Consider the following 26,363-nt stretch of genomic DNA (forward strand, 5'->3'; position numbering starts at 1 on the left):
TTGTCATGAATATTAAGCGATTCAAGACACTTATGCGTTGCCTTCGTTATGATTGCCGAAGTACAAGAGAGGAAAGAAAAGAACTGGATCGACTCGCTCCAATTCGATACATTTTCGAGAAATTCGTAAGAAGTTGTCAAGATAGTTACATCCCTGGGGAAAATGTGACTATAGACGAAATGCTACCCGGTTTTCGTGGAAACTGTCCCTTTAGGCAGTATATACCATCTAAGCCAAATAAATATGGCATCAAGTGTTTTGCTCTCGTCGACGCGAAAATAAATTACGTATACAACATGGAAATCTATGCTGGAAGGCAACCAGAGGGGCCCTTTTCTATTAGCAACAGACCAACGGACGTAGTTTTGAGAATGCCTGAGCCTCTTTTTGGCACTGGACGCAATATAACAGGCAATAACTGGTTTACTGATATGGATTTAGTTGACGAACTGAAACAAAAACAACTATCCTATGTTGGAACCGTAAGAAAAAATAAAAGACAATTGCCACCTTACTTTGTAGCTACTAAGGGAAGACAACAATTCACAAGTTTGTTTGGGTTCAATGATGGGAAAACTTTGGTTTCATATGTTCCACGTTCTAAAAGGAATGTTATTCTCGTATCGACTCTTCATGACAACAAGAACATTGATCTCGATTCCAAGGAAAATAAACCAGAAATCATCTCGTTTTATAATTTCACGAAAGGTGGCGTTGATACTGTAGATAAAATGTGTGCAACGTATAATGTATCACGAAATATCAAACGCTGGCTATATTTTTCACAATGCTGAATGTCGCTGGTATTAACTCTCAAGTGATATACCTCAGTAATAACCTAGAACCACTGTGTAGAAGGATTTTCTTGAAAAAGTTGGCTCATGAACTGACAATCGAGAAGCTACGTCGAAGAAGTTTGAAAACCCACGGAATACCGCTCAGTCTTCAAATGAGGTTAAAAAAATATCGACCTTCACTTCCAAATGAACGAAGCCCTTCTCCGCCCCCTAAACGAAGACGATGCTGGTTGAGAAACATGCCAAATAGTCCATTTCCGGTATAGCCATCAGCACCTTCTTCGATTCAGCTTTTATCTCCTCAATCGACTCGAAACGCGTTCCCCGGAGTGGTCTCTTGAGTTTTGGGAGTAGCCAGAAGTCACACGGAGCAAAATCAGGCGAGAATACGGTGGTTGCGGAACGATATGCGTGGAATTTTTGGCGAAATGGTCACGAAGAACGAGTGCAGTGTGAGCATTATCGCGATGCAAAAACCAAGAGTTGTTGGCCCATAATTCTGATCTTTTTAGACGAATTGCTTCACGTAAATGACGCATAACGCTCATATAATATTCCTTATTAACAGTTTGGCCAGGTGGAAGGAATTCATAGTGCACCACACCACGGAAATCGAAAAAAACTGTCATCATAACCTTTATTTTTGAACGACTTTGAACGTCTGGCCTCGCCTTTAGCACGATATTCGCTTGATTGGTCGGTTGTTTTAGGGTCGTGAGCATAAATCCAAGTCTCATCTCCCGTAATGATGCATTTGAGCTTGTCCTGATAGTCTGAAAGCATTGTTTCACACACATCAACGCGACGACTTTTTTCCAAGAAATTGAGAGTTTTCGGTACCAAACGAGATTTGACTTTTCGTAGGCCCGAATGGTCTTTCAAAATGGTTTTCACAGATCCTTCTGATATTCCGATCATATCAGTAAGGTCTTTAACAGTCAACCGATGATTTTTGAGCACTAACTCCTTCACTTTATTGACGTGTTGGTCATCTGTTGACGTCGATGGTCGTCCGGAGCGCTCCAAATCATCAACACGTTCTCGACCCTCTTTGAAGTCTTTGTACCACTTATAAACATTTTTCTGTGACATGGTCGAATCACCAAATGCCTTCTGCAACATTCTAAACGTCTCCGCAGCCGAAATTTCATTCCGCAAAAAAAATTTGATGGCACTTCTCTGCTCAATCAAATCAGATATTGTAAAAATCGAAAAATGCACTCTTGGTCGTTTGGTAAACACAACCGAAAATACCTATATTACTGATAATGACATTCACATGAAAGTTGGCCCAGATGTTATTAACAGTGCTGCCAACTCACGAAAAAAATAACTAGAGCGAAATTTTGATCCCGCGAAGTTTGACAAATTAATTCACCTAACTTTTTGCCCACAGTATAATTGTATAAAAAAAAATTTTCGTTAATTTGAAAAAAAAAATGTTTTGTCTAAACATGTCAAAAAAATTTTATTTAAAAAAAAAATTTATTAAAAATTTACGAAAAAAAAATTTGTATGAAGAAAAAAGAACTAAAAAAAAAATTGCTGTAAATTAATATAAAAAAAATATTTTGTCACTTACATAACTATACAACTTATTTTTTTAGTTACAAGAGAGCTAATCGAAATAATCATCGTTTGCGTCGCATTTTTTCCTATTTAGATTTATTTTTCAGATTTAAAGAAGTCAAAAATTGGACTGATGCAATGGTCCACGTAACTAGCAGCCGCGGCGATTATATACCCGATATCACATTCAAAAAATAAAAGACATTAAATTATCTACAAGACTCTAATGAAAACATGCATTCGATTTCCAATTCATTACAATTTATTCATTTCAAAATGAATAAGAATTGTTAATAAAAAAAATTCCAACAATATTGTTTTTTCGTATTCTCATTTTAAGTTCTCAAGCTCTTAAAAATCACCCTTCATATGCTTTAGGGTTATTCAATAGGTGCGCTTCAACTTTTTTCCGATAGGGAGGGCGAACGACGCAATATTTTTTATTTTTCGCTTGTCATTTGTAAACTTCATTAGTATACATTTCATCATGGAACGCTACACACTTGAGCAACGATTGCAAATAATCGTTCTGTTGCTGCTACTTTAAGAGCATTACGGCCATTTTACGGTCCATTTAACAAGCCGTCCCGTTTTGGGGTTATGTGAAGTCATTGGTCTACAGTAACAAGCCAGCGCCGATTTGTAAGCTCAGAGCCAATATTGAACGCGAAAGTGCTGGAATTTCGGCCGATTTATGCAAAAGAGTGGTCGAAAATTGGGTTCAACGATTGGACTTCGTAAAACGTGCACGCGGTGGTCATGCAAAAGAAATCGAATTTCATACTTAAATGTATATGTTCAAACTCGATAATAAAAAAAAAAATTATTTCAAAAAGTCTAACCGTTTGTGTTTTATTCAAAAAAGTTCAAAAGTTGAAGGGCTCTTACTGAAAAACCCTTTATTTCCATATAGTTTGTTTGGTAGCAGAGAAGGCTTACACATTTTTCTTTAAAGGAATAGAATATTCAATTTCGGTAGTACAGTTAATACAGTGCTTCTATACTCGTACGTAATTTTTTATATGAGTGAAGAAAATTTCATGCCCAACTATAACAAAAACAGCGAGTGGCTATATTGGCCACACAAAATCATCTTTTGTTCAAATTTAGAAATTAAGTCAAATCTCTTCTATGACTAATCCTTACCCTGCCAGCATTTTCTATAGCGAAAGTCGTCGCTTTTTTCGATGACATGTCTTTCATGACACAAAAGCGATATTGCATTTCTTCCATTGGAAGTGACGAATGGAAGTGACTCGAACGGTTAGAGGAGAAATGAAAAGCGAGCAGGAAACACTTCTGTAAGTGGAATTTTCGATAAGCACAAAATAAACTGGTGGGTGCGCTCGAGCTTACAATCACAGCTGCAGTATTGCCACTTTGATGTCATTTATGCTATTCAGTGAGAGATTTAAAGTTTGTGCTGCGAATGTTTTTGTAATGACCAAATATATTTTATACAACATTGCGTAGGGATACAGTTTTACTAAAGCAAAAACTTGACTTTTGTAAACAAAATCGAAGAAAAGGTCGGAAAAATCCACACATTCCATTCCATTTTATTTTCATATGAAAATAGTGTTGTAAGTGTGGAGCAAAAACGGTCTCAGTGAAACAGTTTAAGAACAAATTGAAAATATTTTAGGTCTCTCTTTAGCATTTTTTTTACATGTTTTAAACATTTCTCGTACCATTTCATGCGAACTACTTAAGAAGCGATTTTACCAAATTTGTTTAATGTTACATTAAATTGGATTAGCTTCCTTTCAATATTCGTCTAAAAACACATTGTTTAAATGGAATACCATTTACTGCGCATTTAAAAATATATATGGTATATGTACGAGTATATGTGCCCATACATTTTATGCATGTGTGCATCTGTATGTGTGTAGATTTGTACCCCACGACGCTATTGTGTTGATGGACGTGCCTCCCTTGCGTGAAATTTCATACAGATTATGTTGACGGCCGCAGATTTATCTACAATTGGTGTTGAGCTCACGTGCGTTTGCCTAAGCATACATACATATTTATATGGGCATTTACACGTGGGTGGGTGAGTGTATCCACTAATATGAAAAGGCCTTGAGTGAATAAATTTATTAGAACAAACAGGTGGCTGTAGATAAGCTCGTGCATGAGTAAAAAACTTTATTTCAATGAAAAACTGAAATGTAAAGAAAAATGTATTCAAGAACCCTACACAGAAGTTTCCAAATAGAAAGCGAACAAATTTGGAGTATTATTATATTTTTTTAATTTATTTTATATTTATTAATTTGTATTTTACTTTATAGCATTTTGAGAAAAATATAGAGAAAAATGTATTTGTGTACTATTTCATATAAATGTTTGGGAAAATAGGAAAAATTTATGTATTATTCCATATACGTTTTCTCACAATTTAAACCAACTTTCTTTCTATTCATAATGTTAAGTAAAGTTTTTCAGAAATTTAAAAAAAAAATGTACTTTATTTAATAACCGTTGCTTGGACAAATTTTAAAGTAACACAAATTGTTTAAACAAATGAGCTCAAATTATTTCAAAGACCCATTACATAATTTCATTGTGGCCCCGTAGCAAAATGGGAAGTGCACAGGTGTGATTCCACGTGTTGAATCATCAAAATTACAGGCAAAAAAAATGTAACATAAAAGTATGCACAAAACAGGGAGTCGCAATTACTCAATAAGCAAAGAAGTTTTCATCGTTGTCGAGTATAGCCTGGCATCTTCTTTATGCTTTGAACCAGCTTTTCTGCGTAGCTCGTCGACAAACAGGACTAGATTTTGCGAGCTTGACGCACGAGTTGCTTTAAACCATGGACTAGCCTTCCAGCAAAATACGTCTTCATAAATCCCCACACATTTTCAATGGGATTGGCGTCTGAGAACTGGGAAGGACAGTCCAATACTGTGACGCCATTTTTTTTGCAGCGGCGTAAGATAATTTCGGCTCTTTTGAATGCGTGCATAAAAATACCGCCTCGAAACACTTCGTGTACTTCTCATTTTTGTTTGATTGCGTTTACGGGAATGTTTCGAACGACACTAATCTGAGTTAGCACTGGCGTCGTAGCCTTTTCCCGTTCTTTTCTTCTGACACAGACTGTATATACTTATACAATTTAATTTTTTGAGAAAATGTGTATTTCGTATTTTATTTTATATCAAAATTTTGAGAAAAATTTAAAACAAAATTTTTTTGTGTATTATTTTAAATTCATGTTTTGCGAAAATGGGAAAAGTCGATATCTGTATTAGTGCCTATAAATTTATTGAGAAATTTTTTGTTTTAGATTAACTGTTTTTTATTCATAATGTAATGTAAAGTTTTTGGGTAATTCAGAATAATTAAAAAAAATTTAAGATTAATGTTTTATTTTATTTCATAGAAAATACGTTTTGCGGAAATAAGAAAAAATTATTTAAGGGGTTAGGGGTAGTCAGAATTTTCAAAAACTTTAACTTTACTTTTGCATTTTCTTAAAGAATAATATCTTAAAAATATTGTTTGAAAATTTGAGGTAAATCCAACAAATAGTTTTCAAGTTATTCAACAATTAAAAAAGGGCCCTCGGGCGCTCCGGAGCGTTTGTATGCTGAAAAAATGGATGCTGCACGTATGAAAGGTAAGAAGGTAGAATGCTACGAAGGCAACATCTGAAGAACTATTATATGGCCCAGAAATAGACGACACAGTGTAAGTAATTAGATAATTCGTATAACTCTACATAAATCGTAACTTAAAAACCGCCTGATAGATTTCAATAAAGTTTATACTGCTTTTGAAAAACATAAAAAACTCGTGCCTGATCGAAGGATTCTTTTTCAAAAGTTTCAATTTTTGTCATCAATTAATTGTCGGTTTTTTTTGAAAATCTGAAAAATATTTCCTGAGGGTGCCACATTGTTAATTTTGAAAAAAAGGTTCGATCAGGCACCAGATTATCTATAAAAAAACTCAATTTCTCTTGTCCGATTGATCTTAAATGAATCTCCAAGGACTTCTGATGGTCACCGCAAGGGACTTCTGGAGAAACGGGCTCCACAAAAACAGCGATAGCTTTTACAATTATTAATTTTTTTTGAAATTTTGCCAAAGTCAAGCCGAAACATGGGGTATTAATGCTATGATTTTACTCTTGTAAAATAAAGCAATTGACTAGCAAAAAAATATTGTAAAAGATAATTTTTTCTGGGTTCTGACTGTAGCTTCTAGCCTCTACTTCTAACTCCTGAACTACCTATTAATAATATAAAATTTTCTAGAAAATTTGCTAAGAAAAGTGGGGAAAAATCAACATTTTTCCAAGACCAAAAAACCAATTTTTTTATAATTTAATATGAAAATATTTGTAATTTAACTAAAACTTAAATTTGGTATTATTGGAGAAAAGTGGAGTGGCTGCTTTAACCGTCAGATAGGTATATCCGTATTTTTGCTATTACCTCTATTGCTGGTCAGCAATCACATTTAGATCCCCAGCTTGCTTAGCTATCCATTACAATAACTACTATGGAGTCTTTTGCTTGGACACTTCCAATGCCCAGTTGAATTGGACATCGATTGGATCGGTTGGTGGATAAAATGGTTGACGTACCACTCTGGCACTCCCCAAGAAGCACTAAATCGTCGTTTTGATACCATTATGAGAACTTCAGTAGGCAGATACCTACAAATATAAAATATACTACATATGTTTGGAGTATAGCAGAATTGTAATCACTCGTTTGTTAATGTGCTTTCAACATTTCTTCTTTGTTGTGTTATATTATATAATATTAACAAATAAGATTTTTTAGTCCCAAGTTCCAGTTAAGTAGTTTTTCCTTCATTACATTTTCCGTGAGCAAATAATAGCCAAAGTAGCTTTTTTTATCCAGGTCCAGAAATATATTTTCTAATCCAGAGAGCTGAGCTTATTTCGCTCAAATCACCTGTTATGATGAAAAAAAGTTTCTGTGAAGTATTTCATCCATTTATTTTTTAGTGCTCGAAAGTGCTCTTTAGTGTGACACACCCGATTACACCCATCCATTAACAGAAATTATGGCTCAACTACTTTAAGGCTGATGCTCTTCGCCATAAACCCAATAATCCTGCATCGCTGAACCCTTGAACTATCGCTAAAACTACTTTCCAAAACTTTTACGACTAACTGCGTACAAACAAATACTCGCACACACACACAAATTCTCACGTACACACATTAACCACACTCACACAATCTGATTTTGCCCCCGCTCAACTCTTAGTTGAGCACTTGGATGTGTATGTGTGCATTCCACTTACCTATTGTGAATGTGGCGCCATCGACGGTGAAAGTAGCTGCTTTGCATTTGTTGAAGAATCGCGAGGCAAAACCCAAAGCTGAGTTTTTCAAACTCGACGAAACACGTCGAATCGGTGAATCCGGGCAGGAAGAGGGCATATTGCGGCCACCGGCACCACCCATTCCGCCCGCGCGGATATTTGCTACGCTAATGTGACTGGATATGTTGCTGTTGGTGTTGCTATCGCTGTTTACAGGCGGACTGCGGGGAATGGTGCTGGTGATGACGCAGCCTTCCGCGCTGCCACTCAAATGAGCAATGCTTGCAGTGGTGGTTGTTGTTGTGGTAGTTGTTGAGACAGGTGATGTGGCAACAGTTTGATAACAGTTAACATCAACAATGTTTGTTGTTTTCATTTTCGCATCCGCTGTTGCTTCTGCTGGCGCAGCACCAATTTGTGTCGCTGTGCCGGGCACCACGAAAGCGCGACGAAAGTGTGGCGGCGAAATGCGGCGCGAACTTGGTTGCGACATGTTGCTACCTGGCCACTTGTGCGAACACCTGCAATACGCGATGTAATTCTGCGATTTTCACTGTTATTTACAGTTGCGATTTTTGTTGGGTATTTTGCGACGACCGATGCACGCAAGTATTTGCACAGATTGCGCGCTAAAGCTTTGCAAATTTTTAACTTCACTTCTGCTTGGTTTTATTTATTTATTTTTTCTTTTTTTATCTAAATTGTATGCACTAATCTGATTATGACACAAATTATTTAGTGTTTCAAATTGGTTTTCTTTTTCACTCAGGTGGGAATTTCTGCACACAAATACACTTAATGAAGTACAAGGTGTTGTTGTTGGTTTTTTTTTGTTTTTCGGAAATTGTTTTGTGTACTTAAAGTATTAGTAGTGAAATTCTATTTTTCGTAGTAATTTTATTACCTGGTGTACAATAGAAGCATTTATAGCGTATTTGCACTATTTTACATATAAAACACCGTGCGACAAAAATGAACTGCATTTGATAGTGAAACTATGGATTTTATATAGTAATGCTGCATACTCAGTTTGATTTTCTCAGTCTTTACATGTTTTTTGAAGGAACTCAAATTTCAAAGGAAAACGTCAAAGAGGTATCCACTGCGTATGCTTTACTTCTTAGGAAGAAGGTTCATCTATTTTCCCGATTTTATAGCAAGCCGAACTAAGCTGAGGTATGTATTACCATAAATATTCTATACCTATATACCTTTAACATACACTTTTTTTAATTGTTATTTGGTAATTAATAATCAACTAAAAATTTAAATTTTTTTTTATTTTTATAGAGGAGTATATTTAAAAATTAAGTTGTGCCATATTTTTCCAGGCGATAAGTAAGCAAAAATTTTGTATAATAGCTATAGGATACATCCATACTAATATATATCCATAGCCTGATATCCATAATAATTTCAGTATAAGTATTAAAATAAATTTTTTGAAAATTTTGTTCTTGAAAATTTTAAAGTTCTTCGAGTTGAAAGTTGAATTTATGAAAAAACTAAAAATTTGGTATGCAGATTTGCTATTTGAAATCTGGAGTTTCAGGTGCATACGTAATTATTCCTGTGTACCATTCATAGATACTTCTTTACCTATAAAATTCTAATCAACATAGAAAATGCCATAAAAAAGAAAAAAGTGTGTTCAATCGTTTTTCTTGATGTAACGTCAGCTTTCGACAAAGTATGGCTCGAATTAATCCTCTAAAAGTTTAACACATGGGCTGAAAAGTCCAAGGCCTAACACAGAGATGGCTCTAGTTTTATTGTATTCACCTCTTTTTCAGTTAGTACTAGTCTTAAAAAGGCGGCTGGTAAAATTTCATGATATTCTAATCATTATTTCTTGAGTTATTGTGCTAAAAGAGAAGCTAGTTTCGTTCTTTTCAAAAGAAAGGTTCAACAAGAATTTCGTGTTTTAATTTTACACTTTTTCTTGCTAGGAATAAATACCGTTGAAGCTTGAAAAGTCTTATGTGAACTCCGCTCCATCAGAAACGACGTTAAATCGATGGTTTACTGACTTCAAGCGAGGTCGTAGAGACACCGATGAGGCACAACGCAGTGGACGTCTGAACGTCCAAATGAGGCGGTAACACCAGAATGCATAAAAAAAATGCTCAAAATCATTTTGAGTGATCAAAAAGTGAAGTTGTGTGAGTTGGCTGACATCGTAAAGACCGCACAAGAATGAGTTGGTTTTATATTGCATGAGTATTGGACTATGTGAAAGCTCTGTTCAAAGTGGGGGCAGCGTTTGCTCACTATTGACCAAAAACAAGACGTGTTGATGATTCTAAGCAATGGCAAAAGTATATGAATTGAACTTCGAATTTCACACACATCCACAGTATTCCCAAGATTTGGCTCCCAGCGATTACTGACTATTCACAGACCAAAAAAAATGCTCGCCGGTAAGAAATTTCGCTCGAATGAAGAGGTTATTGCTGAACCTAACGCCTATTTTAAGGCAAAAGATAAATCGTTTTGCGAAGTGCATTGAAATCTTAGAGCAGCGCTAGAATGATTGCGTTGTTCTTCATGGAAGTTACGTTGATGAATAAACAAAACAAACGTGTTTTGTTTGTTAGGACTGAGACTTTTCAGCCCACGTGTTATGCACTAATATGCACCATACACACGCAAAGTTTAATGAAAATCTGTTAAGTTTGGGCAGCAACTATTTACCCTGAAACAAACTAGACAGTAGCGCTTCGCTTTTGGCTTTTACCAAATTAAATGAAATTAAAATCAATTGCCTGGAAATTTTTGAGAATGGGACAGTCAGAATACACATTTTTTGGCACACATAAATGTCATTTACTGATAACAGCTGCACACTTTGCTAAACGGAAATGTGTTTGCTTTTTTCGCTTTTTGTTTAGCTGGAAATGGTATCGACATTAGGGTTGAGCAAACTTTATAAATAATATAAATGTTATGCAGAAAGATGAGAATAGAAAAAAAAATTATTTTTGATAATTTAGAACAGCAGCTCAAGAGAAAATGTGACAACAAATAAATTTCAAAAACAACGAATGAATTAATTGGGTTCCCCATTGGAGATGTCCTAACTACGTTCAACGCAATAAATTTCCCTATAATCGAGATACTAAAAACAATTCGTAAGTTCAACTACACACCAAAAAGTAGAGCGGGTGCACGTCCCTGGAAGAAGGCGTTTTGATGTTGATCCATAAATAGTGAATCCTATGGTTTATGCAGTTGATTTTTTGATCAACCTTTTGATGCCGGAAATACACTCAGAATTCCCCATCGCTAGACGAGTGGCGACAGCTGTTGGAAAAATATTTGATCAGCATCTATTGCCCGCTTCTCTGTATTAAATGTCTCAGTTTTCTGGCGCAATTGAATGTTTCATGCATGCGAATCGCACAGCCAGTAGCAGAAGAAAATACCAACTATTTATATTGCTTTTTCTACACATTTTCATATATTTTTCTCAACAAAGCAAATGGGTGTTTTGCTTTTCAAATCACCACGCATTAAGAGTAAATCAAGAGTAATATTTTAATATTTGATCCCAAATATCGCGATAGTATTTTCGGGACACACGTTGTTATAACAAAAAATCGTCCCGTCATAATAATCATAGTAATATTTTTTCTTTTTTCTCCTTGTATGTCAGTCTACACTTTTCCATAGAAATATGCAGACCTTATCAGATGCCCACATTCATGGCCATCGCATAAAAATATTTGGCAAAATTAATTCGAAGGCATTTCTTGTCATTACACACCAATTTTTCTATCCCACGGCCTGTAAATACATCTACATGCACATACATCTACATGTACATATATCTGCATGTACATACATAGGTACATACTTGTGTATGTATAAATATACATCATCACTTCACTATCACTACTACTCTGCTGCGTCTGCATAAATATGAAAAGCAAATAAATGCGTTTGTGTTTGTCACACCGAATAGTAAACGGAAGGTTTTGGGTTTGCTATTTATTTTAGGAATTTAGCATTATAATGATAAATATATTATACTATTTTTTTTTCTAAAAGTGGTTGCTTCTCAGCAGACAATGGCGAGCCGCAGTGTGCGCTTTGGCTATGAAGAGTTGGAGAAAGAAGCTTACCTAAATTTTCCAGGAATACATTTCTGCTCCAAACTATAAAGTTTATTTAAAAAGAGCCACAACTACCATAATAATAGTGCAAATATATAAGTCGGCATGTATACATATCTAAATATATAAATATATTCACAATAAATAGCACTTTTTGCTTGGCTTAGTTTGTTGTGTGCGGCTGTGTTTCCCCTGGAGTTTACTCTCAACACATCGGCTTTTGTCTGGTATTCAAATTAGAAAAGGCGAGCAATGAGGAAACACCAGAAAAGAAAAGAAAAATAAATAAATAATTGGCACGCAGACTTCTGTTAGGTGTTTGACCGAGCTTCTCCTCCTTTTGTGGCGGAAAAGGAAAAACCCACTGGTATTTTAGGAAGTATTTTCGCCCAAAAATTGTCCTTGCCAACAATCACTGGACACTCGGAAAGCTTTTTGTGGTTTCGTTTTGATTACATTTTTGCTGTCATTGGCTTTTGTAGGGTTTGTGGTGAAAAATTAATTGTTGGATATAATGTTGCAAAATTCTATATATACATACATATTAATACTAATCAGTGTGATAAGTGGGGTTAAGTGATATCCCCTTTCAGCTCGTTGCTCAAACATAAAATCAAACTGGGTTCTAGCGCTGAATTAAGAAAAAGATATGACTGACCAGTTTATTTGCTGATACACCTATGGCATGACAGTCGCCTTTATGTGTTTATGCCGAGCCGCCATGAAATTGTCCGTGGTTTGATGCCCATTATGGATAGGAAACGTCAAATAAGTAATGGCAGAAAATTATTCCAAGAGCAGTCGCAGGCAATGGCGCAATGGATATGAGGTAATCACTGGCATGAAAAAAACTCTGATTTTCGAAGACGGCATAACGCGGCCTATTTCTAAGATGGAATGAAAACAGAAGTGAAGGCCAGCTAAACAGCCGAAAATAATGTACGCTTGCACACATAAGTATATTTATGGCTTTGTTTAAAAAAAATTTATTTATTTATCAAGAAGTGTAAAAATGATTAACTATTTAATTACCAGCTTGAAAATGGTGTGCATAAAATGTATGACCCCGCTACATTCAAGCTTAGTAATGGTTTAGCATTGCTTAATATTTTGTGTTTAGTTCTACTATGTTCCATATATCTTACACTGTTCAACAGAACACAAAAAAAAGAAACATTTCTGAAAACAAATCATGATAAAAGAGTCTTCATTCGAAATTAGTGCACCTCTACTTATACGAGTAAATTCATCTTCAGCAAATTTCTATATTAGAATAATAGAAAATTCAACCGCACCCACCAGAAAGTTTGTTTGCTTCTAACGGCCAGTTTTTTGAGCGCTTAAGAACGAGTAGCTTAAGAACCAATATTTGAAACCATGTTTCCAACCAAGTATTTTTTGTTTTTCAATATTTTAAAAAATTTCAATTTTGATAATGCGAAAATTTATTTTCAAAAAATAAAATTTCAAAACATTTCAAATACTAAACAAGAAGAAATAATTTTCTTTGCGGGCAGTCCAAAAAAATTTTTTCTTTACATTTTTTAAATAAAAATAGAAGCAGCTATTAATACAATTTTTGCAATTTTTTTAAATAAAAAATTTGCTAGTAATGCAATTTTTCAAAACAAAAACAAAAGAAAAAATTTTGACAATAGTTTTGCAGTAATACAGTTCACAAAAAGCTTAAAAAATTTGGTTTGTTAAAAAAATATTTGCGAGTAATGATATTAAAAAAAAAATCGGAAAAAATGTGTTTTTAATAAAATTTGCGATTAGTGAGACTTTTCCACAAAAGAAAACTGAAATAATATTTCTTTACTATTGTGAGTAATATTATTAAAAAAATTAAAAAAATCTTTTAAAATCTTTATTAAAGGTTGAGAAAACAAGTTTACCAGTTACGAAATTTTCCAAGAAAATGAATTGAAAAAAACTTAAAAAATATTTTTTCGTTTTTTTAAAACTTTGCTGGCAATTTAAAAATTTTTTTAAATGTGCTCAGAAAAAGGTTGCGAGTAAAATAAATAAAACAAAAACACTAAAGCAACTTGGAACTTGCGAACAAATAGTAAAAAAAGTTTGTTTTTAATACGGCAGGGATTAATGCAATTTAAATCTAAATCGTAGAAAATTTGTTTTTTTTACTAAATTTTTGGCTAGTATTTCAATTTAGAAAATATATTAATCTATAAAAAAATTATATATGAAAAGATTGTGAGTAATGCATTTAAAAACAGAAACTTAAAAAACTAGTTTGCAAGTAATGCAGTGTTTCAAAAGAAAGAAATATTTAAAGTGTTTCGTAGTTCCATACAAATTTTGCTAGTAACAAAAGTACCAAAAAAGAAATCTTCAAGATATTTTTGGTAAAAAAATTGTACATATAAAGTTTGTGAGTAATGCGTTTAAAAACAAAATAAAAAAAAATAGTTTGCAAGTTATGCAGTTTAAAAAAATTTTTTTTTTAATTTCTTAGTTTTATAAAAATTTTGCTAGTAACGAAATTTAAAAACAAAATCTTCAAAAAAAAAAAAGCGTTTAAACGTTTAAAAACAAAAACTTAAAAAAAAATAATACCCAAGTTATGCAGTTTAAAAAAAAAATGTTTTCTTATTTTTATAAAAATTTTGCTAGTAACGAAATATAAAACAAAATCTTCAAGAAATTTTTGGTAAAAAAATTTGACTCATAAAGTTTGTGAGTAAGGCGTTTAAAAACAAAAACGTTAACGAAAAAAAATTACAAGTTATATAGTTTTAAAATTTTTGTTTTTTAATTTCTTAGTTTTATAAAAATTTTGGCAGTAACACAATCTTTTAAAAAAAATCTTAAGTAAATATTTAGTAAAAAGATTAATTAATTTCAGTTTCTCTAGAGTTTATGGGTATTTCTGCTAACGTTGCGCAGGATTTTCGTCTATAAAACCGAAAAGGGTGAAAGACTTTTCAGTTCGGAACAAATCTTACACTTCAATTGCTTATCGTTAAGGGTTAAGTGGTTTGCATAAGCATTGGGTAAACTCATTAAGCAAATTAATTTCGGTATAAATTTCAAAAGCACGCCAAGCTTATGATATAATTAAGAAATTAGAAAAAAAAAAACAAAAATGTGTATGAGCGGGGCTGCCAAGAAAAGAAAGTAGCTGCTAATGCAATAAAGTGAAGCGCTAAAATAGGATAATTGCTGAGTAACTTTCATAGTCACTGCCACCGCTCTTCTTCCATTACTCTGCTTAAGTTTGGACTCTGATTTTTTCTTTACTAATTTTTGATTTAAAGCAAATTTAAGCTGAGCATTTCGCGTCCACAATGAAATTCTGGGAATTCATGAAGATGATGGTTAACAGGGTATTATTTATAAGTAGATAAAAAATAGGTAGAAGTTCATTTTTATCAAATATACATACAACTCATAAAAATAAATTACAAAAAATGTAAAAATTTAAAATGAACATACAGCATTGACATGTTAAGTCGTTTGTCGAAAAAGGTCAATTCATCTAATTCATCTAAAATAAATTGCCTACATCGTAAAGCTGCGGGTCGATACAATTTTAACATAGGACATTTTTCTAGCAAATGCAGGATTATTTCAATTTAATTTAATTTCAGATTGAGCAGTTTTTGCTACACAGCCCAGTTAGCATAATGCACCTTTTCCAGCTTTGAAAATTAACGTATTTCTGTACCTATTTAAATCGTCCATATAGCAATTATGTCCCAAATTATGATTCAAAATCTTATACCTTATGATTAAAAAATACCGGGAATGTGATGTTGCCTGCTTTCTTCGATTGCCAAGGCCTCATCGTGCACTACGCCTACTACCTTCCATCGGGCCAGACAGTCAATAGAGAATATTATTTATCGGTTTTGAGAGATGCTGTACTCGTAAAGGGCTGGAAATGTGGGCAAACAATTCTTGAATTTTGCATGATGATAACGCGCCATTGCATTAAGCCCAAATTGCGCGGGATTATTTGACCAAACACCAAGTAAATACCATCGTGCAAGCACCGCATTCACCCGATATGCTCCCGTGCGACTTCTTTTTGTTTCCCAAGTTGAAATTGCCACTTTGTGGAAGGAGATTTCAGTCGATAGAGGAACTAAAACAGAATGCGACAAAGGAGCTGAATGCCATCCCTTTCCTCGGCCTACCAGGGGTGCATGGAGGAATGTGTTAAACGTTTGCACAGGTGTATTGCATCAGAGGGGTCATATTTTGAAGAAGGCAAAGTAAATATGCCTGAAATTTAACTCAGTTTTGTTTTATTTAAACATTCCCGGTACTTTCTGATAGCGTAAGAGGGTGCGCAGTCAGGTACTTTAAAAATCTTATTTTTAAAAAGCAAATTGCAAAGGCAGAAAATGTTAATTTGATTGACGGGCATTCAGTAAAACCAGCGATTGATTCGATCATAAAATGAGGAATAGAAAGGTGCACTAAAAAGGGCTAGTTTACAGGAGCTGGAGTCCTTGGTCCGAAAAACTCGATTCCGATAACGTAGAACCAGCTGCCATGGGAACGGCACTCCCACCAGGACTGAAGAGGTGGTCCGCGAAATATTTGAGTGATCGGCACTCGTCAGTAATTTTCCGAGACTCAAACTCTAAACAGAGGAGTATAAAGCAAGGTGTTTCGCAGGGTGGTGTCCTTTTACCCTTGACGTTCAACTTCTACAAAGAGAAGCTCCCCCAGTCACTCGAGGAGTCTCCTTGGTCTCCCATGCTGACGATGGTACGATAATGGCGTTAGGCAATGACATCGATGGCCTGTGCACCAAAGTAAATGATTAACGCACCAGTCTTCATCGCTTTTTCACTGCGAGGAATCTACAACTTTCGCCACTAAGTCGACGGCAACCCGCTTTACCACCTGGACAAAACTACAGCTCGAGGGTAAAGTAGACACACCAATACCGGCACAAAACAACCCGAAAATTTTGGGAGTTACGTTTGCTCTTCTTTTTTCAGTTTTTCCTAAAAGTTTTTAATAAAAAATATAAAATTTTTCTTTTTTTTTAGAAAAATTGTTCTTTAAAATATCTATATATTATCCACAACAACTTTGACAATGTTAAAAAAATAAAAGATATAAAAAAAATGTCACACCAAAATTTTTTTCCAACACTTTTTCAGATTTTGCTAAAAAATTTTAACAAAAAAATTAAATTTTTTTAACAACATATTTGCTTACATTTTATACCAGTATCCTCCTCAAACAATAAAAACAACTTCGACAATGTTAAAAAAATAGAAGATAAAAAAACTCCATATCAAAATTTTTTTCCAAAATTTTTTCAGTTTTTCCTAAAAATTAAAAAAAAAATTATTTTGTTTAACAATATTTTTCCTTAAATCATATACGAGTATCACTCTGAGGAAATAAAAACAAATTCAAAAATTAAAAAAAAACCGAGGATATTTCACTCTAAAACATTTCATACTAAAGTTTCTAACATTGAACATTTTTTTACTTATACTCGATTAAACAATTAAACCAATTTTTAAAAGAATCGAAGGCAATGTCCAAAATGCATGGATCACTTGACATTAAATCACTCAGGTCTACTTGTAAATGAAATGAATGAAGGAAAAGTGGAATGGTTTTATTTGTTACTGCTCCATATCACAAAGACTAATTCGCACTGCCGCAGAACTGTGTGCTGAATATTGGAGCATAAGTATAATTACATCTCACTGGCTTCCATGGTGCTGCAGCAGCCACCATAGCATTTTTTCCCACTATACTTAAGTGGTCGTAGCAGAGATTAAACACCAAATTGCACCTTTCCTTTTAAACCGAATAAATTTCTCACAGTAACATGCCAAATTGCTTAACTCTCTCGTTTGAAGAAAAACTGAGATTGTTTTCCTTATGAGTCACAACAGAGCACGCCTGGTAATCCTTTTTGGTTCTTCGAAAAAATAAAAAATCATTTCTAAGTAAAAAAAAATCGATGCCCAGAAAACAAGATTTCCCGGCTTTTAGTGTTGTCTGAAAAAAAAAATATAAAAAAAATTAAAAGGTGTGCCAGTACACCTTTCTTTTAACCCCTACTACTATCGCATTAGCCTGCAGCCCACAATCAGTGAAAAAATCGATTTAGTCACTAGGACACTTAAGTTGGTTATCTCACAGCTGGTTAGAGGTGATCACCAAAATACACCTTAGGTTTTTATTTCGCTGATACCATAAACAAATAAAAAACAACAAGCAACAAAAAAAAAAAAAAACACCGTAAAGCGATAACGTCTGCGATAAAAAAGGCTGGAAAGGAGATGCGTACGAAAATTTATACAACAAAAACATTAAGCTTCACAAGGTCGTTCTTAAATGAAATATTTTCTAAGCTATGGCAGAAATATTAACGTTTTTGTGTGTTTTTCTTTTTACACAAAGATAAATAGACTAGACAGGTAGCTGTAGGTGCCAATAGGTGCTTGGGATGATGAGCAGTTTTATATATATTTTTTTTTAATTTTTTTGCTGTTTGTCGCCATAACAGCTGCCACTGCATAAATGGAGCTAAGCGGAGGTTGACAATTGAGCGACAGCTGCTTTGTACTCATATTTCTATCCCAGTGCCAATTTTGCATAATTTCACTAGGGCTTTGTAATGGATCCCTTTTTCCTTGCCATCAACATTTTTTTGTATAATTTTAGTTCACAGGAGATGTCCCATGCTTTAAGCCATCAAATTTTCGTTAACGTTTGCAGTATTTCCAAAATTGCTGACTCACTTTGATTTTAAAATTATGTCGAATTTTGTTTTTGTTTTTTGCATCATATACAGATTTTCATCAAGTGACGCCAGCAATTCTAAATTTTCCAACGATTTCGATATTTACAATATTCGAGTGAATTTAAAATTTCAAATACAGGGTGTCGCGTAATTAATTACGCTATAGGAAGATTTATACTTTTGGCAAATGGACATTGGGAACTAGACAGTGTTCTGGCCAAAACCGAATTTTAGAGCGGCAAAATGTCTGTTTGGATTCGACAGATCAACCTCACAGGTCTCTTAACGGGTCACCGTACTATTGGCACTCTTGCCAGTATAAGGTGTGTACCTCACAATTAATTCTGCAAGAGCTGTGGAGCTGAAGAAGAAACTGAATAGGTACCACACCTGCTCTGTGGCTGTTCTGCACTTCAAAGAAGCCGTGCCAAATATCTTGGCGATTATTTCTTTGAAGACCTGGGGCATTTACGAAATGCTTCACTGAACGGAGTCTCTAAGTGACTTAAGGAAATAAGTTAGGGGATGAAAATCAAATTCAGGTATCAAAATGGGCCTTAGGGCCACCGCGTGACTTGTCGTAGATAAGCACCATGGCTATCGTAACCTAACCTTTGAATATTTACAATATTTTTTCAAGTTAAAATGTTTTGTTTATTTCGAATTTTTAAGTTTTTATCCTCACAAAAATTCACTGTTAAATGGAATAAAGCGCAAAACGCTGTGAGCAAACTTGTTGAAGTGAAACTTCTTAGGTGTCGATGGACGAGCGAGAATGGAGAGTAAAATTTCACGGTCATGCAACGTTTTGGGCAATTGCTAATTCTAGTGAGAAATAACACTCCCTACTTTTTGTCGCTTTTTTGTTGGTGCAAACTTGTAGGATATATATTTTTGGTGTCAACTATTTGGCGTTATATTTCCTTGGTGCCTACTGCTTGGGGCGTTTTTTGGTCCCAATTTTTTTGTAATTTTTTTTTGTGCTTATTTCCGTTTCCTGGGTAGTGCTTGTGCGTACTATAAAGTGGTATCGATTCCGGGGTCGGATTTATTGGTATTGCCTTGCGGTAATTTGTGCCGTTGCTGTGGTCCTGGAATCGCTGCGTTTGTGCGGGTGATAAACGCTGGAAGTAGTGCGCGTTGTTGCCACGGTTTGTGCCCGTCATTTACCTACACCGGTCGACCCTTCTCCGTTTTTTGTAAATTTTGTCTATTTGTATTCTCTGAAAATGTTGTGAAATTATTTAGATTTATATTGTTCCTATCTATCTCTCTCTCATTCTCTCTCGGGTCTCTCCCTTTTTTTTGTCTGCCTTGAAAGTTTCACTTCTGTTAGGTGTACTACGCTACACGCACTTTTTTTATTAAATTTCTTTAGCCCCGTTTCTGCGTACCCGAAAAATTTCTAATACTCATATAGAAAAGTTAAAAATTTAGATGCAATTTTTTGGAATTTTTATAAATTCTGTATGAAGTTTGAAAGCATGATTTATATGATGTTGGTTAAAGCCTAAGAAGTTTCAATTTAAAAAACTATAAAAACTTTGTATGAATATCCATTCTTATTTCAAATAAATATTTATTATAAATCAATCTTCCTATTCCATGTTTAACATTAAATTTCAATAACGCAAACTATTTTAGAATTTTGTTTTTTGCAATTTTTTTATTTTTGGTAATTTTTTTATCTTTCTTGCAACTCGTCTATCGATGAGTTGCAACGTAAAATGCATTATTTATTTACACTCGTAATTCCAGATTTGCTATTTCCTTTATGAAGGCAAACTAAATTTAAGTTTCACAACACTTTAATCTACTATTTTTGAGCTACTTTGTTCCTGATCCGACTTAATTGTTTATTCTACATTCTGCTATTTGTACTAAAGAGCTTTTATAAAGAATGGAAATCAACTCAACTACATCATAAAAATACTTGCTTGTAAAGAGAACTAAAGTACAATTGACCAACGAAGTTGAACAATGAAGAGGGAAAAAATACCAGACTTGCAATAAAAGAAAGGGAGAAACAATGCCAGCAAAATAAAGAAAAAAAATTTACTGACAGCACAACAAAATCAATTTCCTCAACAACAGCAACAGTTGAAATGCTTGTTTGCGTGTACATATGTATATGTATATGTAGTATATATTTGTATATGTAAGTACATGAATATGTACGTGTGCAATCGCGCATTGTTGATGGCATACGCTTGCAAGGGCCAACACACCGAGAAATAAAAGCAGCAGAATTGCGATAAAAAAAAGTGAAAAATAAAATTTAAACCTGATGGAATGTGAGAAAAAATCGCAACGTAAGGCAGTGAAAGTGTTAATCCATTTTCAACTTCCTTTTGCTTTTATAGCACAGCTTTTTTCGCACCCACACTTCCGCTGCTGTTGTACGCAGAAGTATAGCTTCCCTCAGTTGCTTTTAAATTTACTCCACTCGGCTTTGTTTTTTTTCCTAACTTAGACTTTGTGTATAACGCACGCAACTTTTCTTTATGCGGTCGCATGTTAGCAACACATTTCAAATCAAAATATGTACCACCATCTAAGTGCACATGTGGCCGAACGCATAGGGAGTGTACCCTTTTTGCGGGCGTTAATGCTCAAAATCAAAGCAGCGCACGCTATCCCAGTATACTTGGATGTCTACTCTTGCAAAAGCTTTAATGTTGTCTGGATGTTACTCTAGAGGGGCAACTGGAATGGCGAGGGGAATTTTCAAGTACTTTGAAGGTAACAGCAGGTTAGTTAGTCTGGTAGTGTTCAAATTTGCAAATTCAGCTGAGGAGTGTCAAAAAGAAATTATGAGTCTATTAAAAAAATTGTATTAACGTTTTTCGCCTTTCATTGGCAATTGTAAGCTTACAGCTATGGCTACTGTGGCCTTAAGTCGTATTAAAGTTTATATTTTCTCTTTAGCTTCAAACTACATAGGAAATTGAGCATTTATAATCTGTTATTTATAAGTGGCATGACCCTTTACCAGATATTTGGCCAAGCCTCTTCCCCAATTTCTTGTAGGAGTCATAATACTATTCTACAAGCGTAAGGGGTTTCAATTTTATTCTGATTCTGAAGAGCAAAGTGTTTTTATGAGCAACTTTTTTGTTGAAAAAATGCACTCACAGGCTTGGCATTGCCTGCCTAGGGGCGGCCGCTATTTAAAAACAATTTCATAATCTTAGTGTTTCGTGCCCACTGCGCATTACAAAGCCGGGCGCTACCTAATCTTAGTCCCCATCCACCAACCAATTCGGCTACAGTGATTAGAACTGGCAATAAACCAGCTAGTGGACTGGCTTTCTTTACAGGCATTGAACGCAAGAAAATTAAGCTGCCTCTACTTAAAAAAATTTAAACACAGCTTAAGGCGCACAAGCTCATAGAGGCCTCTGCTTTTCTGTGAACGAAAGTGTCATGAGCTGACCAGCTGCGTGCTTTAGTTTTACTATTCTTTTTCACGCCGCGCTCGCACTGCCTATTGATTCGCTTTATCCTATTCCCGCATATTTCAGTTCTCCGCGTATTTCCACATTCCATTCCATTGAGTCAACAGTTGGTTGTATGCGTTGAGTTCGCATATTAGCAATGTATTACAGCTGCTGGTTTGTATTTTTATTTAATCAAATCGTATTAACGCTAGACCTCGCTTGCGCCTCCCCAGTAGGTAGACTTGCTGTGCGTGTATTTGGGGCGAACATCAGCCTCACCCATTGGTGATGGTGCACGTGAGTGTTTGCCTGCCTGTGTCTGTTGCTGCGGTGTGATTGTTGTTCATTTTTTCGTCGTGGGCGTGAAATAATTGCGCGTATTATGTTTTATTCCTGTTGCCTTTTTTGCTGTTGTAGTCACTGCTTGGTATCCCAGGCAGCAAAGCCAACAAATTACAGCAATCAGGCGTTGCAAATATGAAAAAAATGATTTTTCTTTAATTAGAAAATGATTTCGAAAGTAATGAATGAGTCTTCGGTGGAATTTTCTATACCTTCGTTTTTTTATTGTACCTATTTTGATGGTTTCATAGCTGATTTTTTATAAATTTAGTTTTCCTTTTCGAAGTAATCCTACGAGAGTATTTCTAAAATATAATCCATTCGTCCATAAGCATTTTTTAGTCTGATCTATTTGCATGTATTCAACCAGTCTATGAATTTTCCCTGTGTATCTTTTGATCTACGACTTTTTTGTCTTGTAGTATTTTTTTTATAAAAGTATAACTCAATATCTAACAAAAGTCATATGAGTCCAAAGCTCAAACGTTATACAAAAATTAGAAATACCACCTGACTCAAAAAGTTCCCGAAACAACCAACAGGGGCGCTCTAAATCTACACATTTGAGTTCTGTTTCTTTCGAATGAATGAAGACCAAACAAATTATGTCGTTTTTAGTTAAGAAAGAAATTGATGTTCACGGTTTTTATGGATTTCCTAGTCTACTACGAATTTTTGCCAAACAGTTTTTTATTTAACGTTTTCGAAAATTAGTTCCAGATATATTTTGAGAGTTGGATCAATAGGAGCTTTTTGATTAAGGTAGTTTTGCCTATCTCTGAGTTTGTGGAAAACTTCAAAATTTTTGATTTAAAAGACACTTTTATTGCAAAATGAAGCTGGCGATAAATGATGATATATCAATATTTGACCAGTTTTGGTTATTTTAGTTTTATTTCTTTGGTGTCCTTTTATTAAAAAAAGTATAGCTCATTGCCTAACAAAAATCACATGAGTCCAAAGCGCAAAGTTTACTCAAAAATTGAAAATAATGCAAAAACGTTCTACTACATCTAGGATTTTTAGAACAATTCCTTGTACGCTGTTTTATAACCTATTGATTTATTACTAAAAAAAACGTAAGCTTAAAGTTAGTAAAAAAATCCTTGATTTTTTAAATATTTTTTTTTGCGGACTCTTTTGGGCATTTTTTCCATATAAGGAATGCATGAAATAATTTTATATGGACGAAATGAGGTTCAAGAAATGTTTTTAATTTTTGTATAAAATATGAAAGTTGGATTTATATGTTTTTTGTTAGACAATTAGTTGTGCTTTTATAACAAAAAAAATTAAAATTAAAAGAAATGAAAAATGCGTTCATATTTCGCACGAAAATTTTTCTCGTATCTCGCTCTTCCTTGCCATTGACCTACTCTAGCCAGACACAGGGCCCAATACTTTATTTGCTTTACTCACGAGATCTAGCAATGACAGAGGAAACTATCGTTGGAACTTTTGCAGATGACACCGCCCTACTCGCTAAAGACTGCCACCCGAGGCGGCTTCAATCAAACTCTAGAAAAGGTGTGATAAAATAGCTCAGTGGCTGAAGGGCTGGAAAATAATGTCTAATGAGACAAAATCTGCTCAAGTTATCTTTATACTCAAACGAAACAGTTGGTCACCCGTTAAACTCAATGTTTAAGAAGCGTTACAAAATATCTTGGCATGCACCTTGACAGTAAACTTACATGGAAAACGCATATTTCCACCAAACGCAAAGCACTAGGCATTAAACTCCGAAACTTACTCTGATTATTTAATCGAAGTTCTCATGTTTTTCTCAAAAGCAAGCTCTTGTTCAGCTCTGTTCAGCTATCTTAAAACCAATATGGACCCAGAACATGCAACTCAGGTGCACTGCAAGTAATTCTAACATCGAAATACTCGAAATATTCCAATCATAAACCCTAAAAATTACTACAAATGCACGGTATTACATCACAAATGCCCAAATATATCGTGGAGTCAAATTTCCCAGAATAGCTGAAGAACTAAAAAGGTTTGCCACATCTCACGATAAAATACTTCCATCATACACAAACCCTTTAACAGCAGAAATAACTCTGAATCCTAACTTCTCTAACAGACTGAAGAGGAAGTCGCCAATGAACTTAGTTATTATTCTAATTTAGAAATGGTTGTACCCTTGTGTGCTTTCTATCCATTTATGTAAAAAATCCTAGTTTTAAGTAAAAATATTGCTTAATTGAAAAGCCAGATAGCAATAAATAAGTGAGTTAAAAAAAAGAAAAAAATCTTATCACAAGCCCAATTTTAGTCGGAATGAACCGCTTATGAGTTGTAAAGGATGGTTAAATTTCAAGGGCCAGTGTTGATTTTGAATAAAATTCAATTTGTTTAGGAAATTATTATCATTTCTCTTTATTATGATAATACTGGTATAGCTCAATTACGTATAAGACAAAATATCTGCCAAATGGCCGCCGCGGCCTCGGCGGCACACCTTCATCTGATGGTCCAAATTTTCGATGACGCTGAGTCATAATTGAGGTTCTATGCCGTTAATATGCCGAATTATCTCACCCTTTAGATCTTGAATTGTTGCTGGCTTATCGAGAAAGAAGTCTAACGGTGTCGTTGACGTCAGGTGTGGTTCACATTCAATATCGAAATTTAACCACCCTTTATAAGAGTCTTACCAATTTTGTGAAAGTTTAAACATATTTTCTGACTCACGAGAGACTTTAATGATTAAATAAATATAAATTATTAAGAATTATTTGTTGGCCCTCAAATGAAAGTTTTACCGTGTATGAGAAATGTCTTCCATAGAGATTAGGTTAGGTAGTGCTAACTGATCTGTTAAATGACCGCACTTAGACCTCTAAGGTGCATAGTGTTGCCACTGCTATGTGTTTGAAGTCGAAGGTATTATTTGATGTAATTCTTAATGCACGTCTTCGCGAGTTTTAACAATTCCCATAGAATTTTGCTTCATTTTAATCAACCTGCCAAGCCTTCATAAAAATATTTACAGTCTTTTGTTTCTATCATAAAGTTCCAAAGGCTCGAATAACAATACAAATTTAATTTAAAGAATTTGGAATAACTCTACGCATAAAATTGTTTAAGGATCCACATAAATTTTTAAGGCTCCACATAAATTTTTAAGGATCCTGTAACGTACAATACACTGCAGACTTGCACATTTCTCTTAAAGATTTCGATCACAAATCCATTTCGGTGCAATAATTAAATTGCCCACGAGCTGCTGCATTGCTAAAATTTCCGCAAATTTTGTTAATCATTTCATTATTATTCACTTTAAATGCTTTCACATTTGTATGCGTGCACATCCTCCCCCTCGTTAATTGGCGAGATTTAATTATTTTCACTTTATATTATTTTGAGCATTAAAGCGAATGCATTAATTATTTAATTGCACTTTTCAGCGTTATAATTGCGTGTAAATAAGCAAATAAATTTTGCATCACAAACGCTCGCACACACACACACTCACATTCACTTGAAACAAACAAAGAGCACAGAACAAATAAACACTGCTATACAACAACAATCAACAAATCAGTTAACCCAAGCAGCTGCACATTGACCAATAATATTTTTATATGTACACACACATATACATATGCACGTTCGTATGTGTGTATGATTGAAAGTGTATAAACAAATGACACACTAAACCAAAATTCTGTGGCTACTTTACACGCAGCAAGAAATTTACGTAAGCGCTTTGTGTTTTCCGTACCTTCCGGCGGGTGCGTTGCCAATCAACTGAATGGCATGCCAAGCAACAAATCACTTCCTGCACTCGTCGCTTAACCGATGCGACAAGCCGACACTGACTTCATTTTGCTTCGGCTAGACGAGGGATGGTGTGTTATATTGAGGGGAGGTGAAATCGTGAATGGTGAATGGTTTATCATTTCTCTAACGGCAAATACACTCAGCTGGCGCATATGTAATTGCCGCCATCAACAACAAACTGGCCAGCAAAAACAAACAATAACAATGTGTGGTTAGTTGTTAAGTGTTTTGC

At 34.5% G+C, this 26,363-nt stretch overlaps 1 protein-coding gene across 1 annotated transcript; it reads right to left on the minus strand.

Moving 5' to 3' along the window:
- Nucleotides 1-7,626: 7,626 nt before the first annotated feature.
- LOC128864873 (uncharacterized) lies at nt 7,627-25,216 on the minus strand. The gene is made up of 2 exons (XM_054104630.1): nt 25,111-25,216; nt 7,627-8,592 (listed from the first exon to the last, which is right to left on the minus strand). The coding sequence occupies exon 2, from the start codon at nt 8,179-8,181 to the stop codon at nt 7,627-7,629; it is 555 nt and encodes a 184-aa protein (XP_053960605.1). The 5' UTR covers nt 8,182-8,592; nt 25,111-25,216.
- Nucleotides 25,217-26,363: the final 1,147 nt, after the last annotated feature.

This window comes from Anastrepha ludens, chromosome 5 (genome assembly GCF_028408465.1).
Source record: "Anastrepha ludens isolate Willacy chromosome 5, idAnaLude1.1, whole genome shotgun sequence".
Classification (NCBI taxonomy): Eukaryota; Metazoa; Arthropoda; class Insecta; order Diptera; family Tephritidae; genus Anastrepha; species Anastrepha ludens.

Coding starts and splice junctions, on each gene's coding strand:
- LOC128864873 (XM_054104630.1), bottom strand. CDS start 8,181: ATGTCGCAACCAAGTTCGCGCCGCATTTCGCCGCCACACTTTCGTCGC.